This window comes from Homalodisca vitripennis, unplaced genomic scaffold (assembly GCF_021130785.1).
Source record: "Homalodisca vitripennis isolate AUS2020 unplaced genomic scaffold, UT_GWSS_2.1 ScUCBcl_3151;HRSCAF=8496, whole genome shotgun sequence".
Classification (NCBI taxonomy): Eukaryota; Metazoa; Arthropoda; class Insecta; order Hemiptera; family Cicadellidae; genus Homalodisca; species Homalodisca vitripennis.
This window is the reverse complement of record NW_025779273.1, coordinates 50,932-59,657: the sequence shown is the minus strand read 5'-3', so window position 1 is coordinate 59,657 and position 8,726 is coordinate 50,932. Positions and strand designations below refer to the sequence as shown.

The window sequence follows — 8,726 nt, the reverse complement described above, 5'->3', positions numbered from 1 at the left end:
CTGAAGTGACATGACAAACAGTTCAGAGGTTACAAGTTAAGTTCATACATATCACATTTGTTAACTAATTAGGGGGATATAATTTTTTACTGTCGTAAATATTTAGTTTAATGTAATTTAACAATGTGGAGCTTGCTTTAATGTTTTATTGCTCAAAGCTGTTACATTAAGTATAATAAGATATGAAGTTTCTTAGAATAAGTGGTTCACAGAGCCTTATGTGAAGGATATAAAGGCTACCAGTAAGGTAATTGACACTAAACAACAACATGTATAGTCTTTTTATGATTGTTAATCACTGGGTGATCGTGTTTCATATCTAGGGTAACCGTTAGACAAGGATTCTAGTTCCTAACTTAATCTTCAAAAACAACATATATTAACTTTTGAACTGAATGTTCCAAGACTTTTCTGTAAAAATTAATTTACTCATATAATTCAAGCTTCTATAAGAGAAATCTATAAGAAATATGCTGCAACAAAACTTTGAAGAGCATGACAATGAACAACGTCGTATCATTACATCATGTGAACTAAAGATCACTGCTCTTGAGAAAAAACTTTCTTGTTTAACAAAAAGTTCCAATGATGCTTTAGAAATTTGTTGTGCCAAGACTCCTCCAGAAACTAATGGGCCAAATAACCAAGTAATTAAAACAAATGCAGCTGGGGAAGAATTGGCATCACTAAGTGGAAGATTGTTATCCTTGGAAGAACAGCTGAAGACTTTGATCACAAGGGTTATATCGGTGGAAGACAAATTGACAGTGAACAATCCAGAGGAGATGACCATTTTAATGAATGGTTTGAAGGCTTTGGATCTTAGAGTAACAACTTTGGAATATTCCCCTTCCTATCAAGAAACAGGAGTATCCTTACATGAAAGTGAAAATAAGTCTGATACCTTTCAAAATATAGATCAGTGTTCTACACACACTATGAATCTCAACACTGTTGTGGATTCTCTTACTTCCACTCATAACTTTAAATTAAATGTAAAAAAACCTCCCATTTCTGCAAAGCTACTGAAAGCTGGACAGACAACAGAAGAATTTTTTAATGAAAATATTGATGACTTCATCAATCACTGCACATCAAATAATATTTTAGAAAATAACAGCTTCAAACCACAAGTTTCCCTTTCATCACCCACACTGCTAACAAGAAATAGTATTCCAGGAACTAAAAAACCACATTCCTCACTCCAAAATTGTTTCTCACATGGAGGTACAGCAAGGTTTTTTAGAAGAGGGTCCAAACATAAAGGGAAAAATCAATTTTTAAAAAAACCAATTGATTTGCAGAACTTTTACAAACTCAAGCAGAAAAATGGCAGGAATTTGACAATCTTACATCAAAATGTGGACAGAGTTGGGAATAAAATGGAAAAGTTGAATCATCTTCTTTTTTCTCTCCACCCTGACATTCTAGTAATCACAGAGGGCAAAGCAATGAGAATATTCTAAACACAAGATTTCTGAACTACACAATTGTTTCTGCATTTAGCATTAACACATCAAAGGGTGGAGTTGCTGTTTATAAGCATAGCAGTCTTTCCGAAGTAAATGCACTAGATATCGAACATTTCAGCATTCCCTTGGTATGTGAAGTCTCTGCAATTGCAATCAAAGTTAATAAGAAGGAACAACTGTACGTGCTGGGTGTTTATAGACCTCCCAGGCAGGATAAAGAGTCTTTTTATTTTGCTCTCCAGACACTTACATCCATTTTTGAATCATGGCCTGCTCAATGCCTTAAACTCATTGTTGGAGATTTCAATGTTGATTGCCTAAAAACTTCTAGTGATTCAAAGACACTAAATGAGCTCCTGATTAGTTTTGATATTGTAAGGATTTTGCTGCCACCTACAAGAATTACCTGTGACACAAGCTCTTCCATCGATATAGTTTGCATATCCTCGGCCTTCAGGGATGATATTAATGTTCAGATAATTCCTGCAGCTATTTCGGATCACACGGGACAACTTCGCAGTTTGGAGTTTGAAGCGGCCATGACTAAACCAACTTCATCCACACGTCGGCACTACAATGATGAGAGTTTGGGGATTCTGAAAATGCTTCTTGCTACTCAAGACTGGACACTGGATACTTTTGAGACAGTCCCTGACAGAAGAAGCTTATGATGTCTTTCTTTATATATTGACAGCATCCCTTAACGAAGCATGTCCCTTGAGAAAAACTCGTGAAAGACCTGTCTCTTCAGTAAAACACAAGTATGTATTGAAGCAAGAAATCTGAAAGAGCAAGTTTCTGTAGGCCCAGGACAGGTACTTGTTTCATGGTATAGAAGAAGATAAGATGAGGGCAAATCACCTTAAAAAAACTTATGACTTGAAACTAAAGTCTTTAAGACAACAAGCAAGAACAGACTATCTTGACAGATCTGTTAATAAAAACAAAGCTCTCTGGACACTGGTAAACAGTGAAAGGAAAAGGAAAGCCTCCAATACCTCATACTTAGACCATATCATGATTTCCAATTCAAAAATTGAGGACACTACAGAAATTGCTAACAGATTTAATGACATTTTTTACTTCTATGGCAGATGAAAACACTAAAAACTAATCTTCTGGAAAAATCTGCAGTAAGAAAAATATTTTCCTCTGAATGTAAGGATACCTCTAAATGTGTTACATCCTACTTCTGAAAGAGAATTGAAAACAATAATATCAAATATGAAATCCAAACCCTCTGCTGGTCTAGATGAGTACTCTTCTATGATGATTAAATACTGCATGGAGGAGTTACTTCCACCCTTACTTCACATCGTAAACCTCAGTTTGAGTGAGGGTTGTTTCCCAAGTAAGCTGAAAACTGCAAAGGTCATACCCTTGCACAAAAAAGGAAAAATGGATGACATGGGGAACTACAGACCGATATCGCTAGTATCAACCTTTGCAAAAATAATAGAGGAGGTTGTTCTTGTAAGAATTTTCGAACATCTGAGGATAAACAACATTGATTTATCAAGTCAACATGGTTTTCTTTGCAATAGATCAACCTCAACTGCTTTGGTGGATCTTGTTGAATTGATCTTAGAGAAACTTGAAGAAGGAGATAATGTCATAAGCATCCATCTAGATATGAGTAAGGAATTTATTTGATTGTCTTAGCCACAAGCTTATTTTAGATAAACTTGGACATCTCGGCTTTGAAGGAATGGCATGGAATTGGTTCAGAAGTTATCTGGAGGGTCGTGAGCAGCTGGTGGAATTGAAGGAATCTAGGAATGGAGCAACATCTACAGTAAGATCTACCAAACTTCCCATTACCAGAGGAGTACCCCAGGGGTCTGTCCTGGGCCCGGTGATGTTCATACTTTTCAGTTTTGACCTCCCTTATTCTACAGAACAATACTGTCAAATCGTGATGTATGCTGACGACTCTGTCCTTGTGACTTCATCAAGGGTTGTGGAGGATATTGAAGTGCAGACATACATAGCCTTCAAAATGGCTCTTGACTATTGTAGCTCCAATGATCTTGCTCTAAATGAAAGCAAAAGTGTACAAATAAACTTTGGAAGCAAGAGAGATGACATTCACGCTCTTCCTAATTTACAATGTGCTAAGTCAACTAAGCATCTAGGAGTCATACTGGACAACCATATTTCCTGGGCAAATCATATTGACCAATTATGCAGCAAGCTGAGCAGCTCACTTTTTGTCTTGAGACGGATGTTGACTATAGCCTCACCTCAGGCAGCCAAGACTAGCTATCATGCACTCTTTGAGGGACACTTAAGGTATGGCATCGTGCTTTGGGGAGCCTCGTCACACAGCCACCTTGAGCGAGTGCTGATAATGCAGAAGCAGGCTGTGAGGTTGCTGCATGGTCTAGAAAAAAGGGAAAGCTGCAGAGACACCTTCAAGGGTAACATATTAACTGTAGTGGGCATTTATCTATTGGAAACTATCTGCCTAGCTAATTCAAAAGGCCTTGTACGGAATGGACACTTCCATTCTTATGGTACTAGGCATGCAAATGACTTCAATCTGCTTGCTCACAGGACTGGAAGATTTGAAAAGAAGCCTACATACGCTGGTGCTAAATTTTACAATAGACTGCCTGCTGAAATCAAGACAACTGAATCAAGGAGTTTCAGAGCACATCTTCAGGATTGGCTTCTTCAAAGACCTTTTTACAGTATAGCAGAGTATATGGACTGGCCAAACAACTTTCCATGAAATATCTGTATTAAACTACCCAATTTGTATTGTATGACACCATTTTCAATTTTGATAATTGTAAAATAAAGTTTCTCTCTCTCTCTCTCTCTCTCTCTCTCTCTCTCTCTCTTCTCTTCTTCTAAGGGGTGGCCTGTTGCTATTGATTTACAGTTTGAGCAGTTCTACTAACCACCTAAAACAACCGATCAGGTCCTCCTGGGGAAATTTATCACTCTTGTCCAGACTACCAAAGATGGCAAAGCACTCCCTTGCTATTGCAAGACAGCAAAGTGAAAGAACAGGTATTCAGCAGTTTCCTGCTCATCACACGTTCTACAGAGCGAATCCTCCCAGAGAGTGCTGACTCTGTGAAGATGCTTCCTCAGGTGACCATGTCCCGTAGACCTGACCCATAACTCGAGAAGACACTGATCTACTTTTAACTAGAGGTTTAATTCAAGCTACTCACATCTAAACCTTAACAACTGTGTCAGTGGTGGACTCTATGTTCTGCAAACAAATTTACATATGCTTGAGTGCCTTCAACCCGGATGGACCCACATATGCCCACATATATACAGGGAAGTTTGAGTGGTACAGTCCAACAGTGGCACCACTTGTGTTCATGCTGACCACTTCGGCTACTGCGGGTTACACACTCGCACTCTCTCCTGGGTGAGCTATCTCATGTCTTATATGCAGTAGATCAAGGTTAAAAATCTTATAATTTTGGCCACTGTAGAACCACAATAGTTATCTCTCAGGTGTTTGAAACTTAACATGTTTACAGGTCAAGGGTTGATCATCTATTTAAGCAGCTTCTTTATACCACAGCTAAAGTTCTCATCTGGGAATTATTTTTAACTATCAGAAACCATTACAGTGGAGGGGGAGCACATAGATAAACTTATTCAGTTGTATGCTGAGGCTAGAATGGTCCAATGTCCAGAAAACATAAAAACAAAAAAATATTCAAAATACCTCTCCCAGTCACAAATCATTCTGTTTCTAAATTACGTAACAAAAGTCAAGATTGATGCAAGATTGTAAATCTTACAAAATAAAATAACTAATATAAAGAATTAATAATATAGTTGTTTTCACTGAATATAATACAAGTAAGTAATTATGGAAAAAATTAAAGTTGGTAAATTAATTGGTTAAATTTTTGAGCTATAAAGTTTTGAATTTTAAAAATATTTCTTACCATACCAACATGTATTTTGTATTATGTTAAATGAAAGATAAGTGTAATGGATGAATGAGGTGTGACCTCATTATTATCCGAGATTTACTGTTTTCTGGTGATATTTAGCTAATAGTCCAATAATCATTGTCAACCAAAGAGACCTATGTTTCTATTACTCTCTCTAAACCAGAGAGATTCTTGGCCATATTGGTACTGTAGCTAGTTAAAATCCATTTACCTATGAATTCATCAATCTAGAGCGATTTGGACATGTATGTCAGCCTTCGTGTCATCTGAAGGTGTTAAAACGTAGTCTTATGATGAAAATTTATAACAGCATTGAACTCTCAAAAATCTTATGTTTCATATTACAGCCAATAAAACATTTGAAATAGCTTTTGTGAATTTTAAAACAATATTTTGTTAGTATTGTAGTTATTTGTATTGTGTAATTTGTAGTTAAATTTTCTTAACTGTATGAATTGGTATCTAAATTTGTTTTGAGTGTGTTGCAATGTTTTAGACTGCATGTGTTCAGAGTTTGGTATCAGTTCCCAGTGCACTTCTGTTTACAAATATTCTCCAACACTATGTTCACACTGGGATCAAAAATGTACATTCAACAAATGCTCAGTCCCTATTCTGAATCCTTTCAATTTTATGGAGGTAAGTTGAATTTTACTATTGTACGAGCACAATATGTACAAAATTTTTATGTAAGTATCGGTTTGAAATTATGCTGCTGTATCGCTGTGGTTGGTGTACTGCGCTTTCACATTGTCTACCTACATATGTTGTCAAGCTACAAATGCCATTTTAGCAAAAATCGATTGTGTTCATATATGGGTGTTTGTATTTAAAATACTTCCACACATTGAGAATGTAGTCTTCTGTGAAATACATGCGTTATCTGTTTATTAATGCTAATTCCTGAAAGCAGCGTTGAAATTTGCTTTCAGAATGGTGAAGTATGCAAACTAAACTTCATGAGTGATGGAATGGTATGTAAATGGATAAGAGACAATAGACAATATAGACAATATACTTTATTGACATGTTCTTTGAGAACAGTACATAGCGTCAGTTATATAAGGTAACAATTTTTAGCTGTTTGTAAATTCTTCTTCTGTGTAAAAAGGTCTCTCTTGGAGCCATAGAGTCAGTTGTTTCTTGAAGCGGTGAGGTGGTTGGTTCTTTAAGTGCTCTGGAAGGTGGTTGAAGTAGGCGGCTCCTTTATAGGATGGTTTCTTCTTGTATAGGCTCAGATGGTGTGGGGGCAATGCGAAGTCCGAGGCATGTCTAGTGTTGTGCTGGTGCAGATCTGAGTGTCTTGGCTGTGATGTTTTTTACAGTGTGGAAGATTACTTCTCTTATGTAGAGTGATACGACTGTCAATATTTTAAAATTTTTGAAGTGTTCTCGGCAGCTGTCACGGCAGTTAAGGCCTGCGAGGCATCTAATTTGCTTTAAAAGGTGGCAAAAAGAATATTCATAATGAGAGATGGAGTGCCTTCAGTGCTGATCACTGATGATTTGGTGCAAAAAATGAATAAAAAGTGAAAATTAACAGATGTTTCACGCTTTCTTCATAATCAGAGGTGCTTTCTCAAAGTAAAAAAAGTGTTTTCTGTGACATTTTTATTTTATGAAATGTTTAAATTATTGAAAAAAGGGATAATTTTTAATGCATGACGAAGTTTTGCACAATTGCACATTGCACCATCCAAAAGTGCCAAAACAAACTTCAGATCTTATCATAACATCTGAAGATATCATCATCATATCATCTGATCTGGGTGATTGTTGTCTAGGAACAATTTGATCATCCTCCTGTACACTCGCTTCTGTAATTAATGTTTGGGTAAGTATTAGACCCTGCTGCTACTTTTGGGTGCAGTCCGAATCTAGTGCCCAGTGACTACCATGTGTGTAAAGAAACATCTTGGAGGTTAGTGATGACAATATTGCCGGAACGATTGTGTTTTAGTCACTGTTAAATCAGGAGGCAAACTTCTATGATGATTGTATTCATGACATGTATATGTATGAACTGTATACACACATATACATTTGTTTCAGTTAATTACTTTTTTAGTAAACGATTTTTATTATTTAAATATTAAGTATTCCTGACATGTACTGCTGAAAGATTGCTCTCAACAACAGATATGGGTCAAGAACTTTTTAAGGAATAAAGTGGGGCCTTACTTTCTGTAAACTTTGGGAAAACATCAGTTGTCTTGTCCCCCCCCCCCACATTTTTTCCTGGCTATGTTCTTGACAGTTACAGTTTTGCCCTTCATCCTTAGGTTGTGGTAGAGAAGGTTACTTAAGGGGGGTCGGCCAGGCCTATCTAGCCCATGTTAAATTCCTCTACTTAAGGTACATTTTTCTCAAAAAGTATAAAAGATAGGTACATAATTTTTGTGTTACTAGAAACTTTGGACATTTTTGCATAGTTTGTTTGGATAACTTCAAAAAAAATATATATATTTTGGATATTAAAACGTTTTTTCCAAACTACTTTTTTTCCAGGAATTTTTTGTATAAAATATATATATTTTTTAATATAGGATTTAAAAATAAGGAATTTGCTTCATACAAAATGTAAAGGAAGACCTAATAAACAAAATATAAAAAAATTGTTCAGATATCTTCAATAGTTTTTTTAGATAAATGTACCTTTGTGTTAAAAAACTAGATTTTCGGAAAAACGTGTTTAAAGCAAAAAATATATGATAATTAAAATTAGGCCTACGTCTAGTGCATTCCTGCCCCATAAGTGGGGTTGTCTGGGTCCTCTAACTCTTCATATCTATCCTCTAGCCTTTTCTTTGCAATAGAAAGTTGTTTTCTGCACCTTTTCTCTATTTCTTGTTGGGCTTTTTCAGCTTTTTGAATTCGGCGTAGATCTTGCTGTTTCATCTCTTGCACACATCTAGAGCCAGGATTAATACCAAACTATTCCAACACTTGGCACTTCACTATGTTGCCCCTGTTAAAAGTTGCCACAGCCTCATGCACACCTAGTTCCAAGGTGCTTTTCATTACAAAAGTTGTTTTTTGGTACTCTCGACCATATCACACTATTTAGCGATTCGCTAGAATTCTGTGTCCCACCATGAAGGCATTTCCTAAGGAGTTCTTCATTAGACAAGTCTCTGAAAATGGGTTTTATTTCATCCATAACATACACTGGTAGGTGAGTATGGGCCTTATGGTCATAGATTATCAGCATAACAGTACTATAACAAATAAATGAACGCCTCATGCTCTCCTGGGACGAAAAAATGCGATGACATGCATTTTGAAAAATATTCATAACGCGTTTAATAATTGACAGAAATTA

The 8,726-nt window shown here is 36.3% G+C and overlaps 1 protein-coding gene across 1 annotated transcript in view; it reads left to right on the top strand.

Annotated features, from left to right (window-relative positions):
• The first annotated feature begins 4,688 nt into the window (after positions 1-4,688).
• LOC124372418 overlaps positions 4,689-8,726 on the top strand; it is a 29,455-nt gene continuing 25,417 nt past the window's right edge. The window contains exons 1-2 of the mRNA XM_046830817.1: positions 4,689-4,863; positions 5,901-6,043. Of these exons, the coding sequence (XP_046686773.1) occupies positions 4,694-4,863; positions 5,901-6,043 (313 nt within the window). The 5' untranslated portion in view covers positions 4,689-4,693. The remainder of the gene's footprint in view (positions 4,864-5,900; positions 6,044-8,726) is intronic.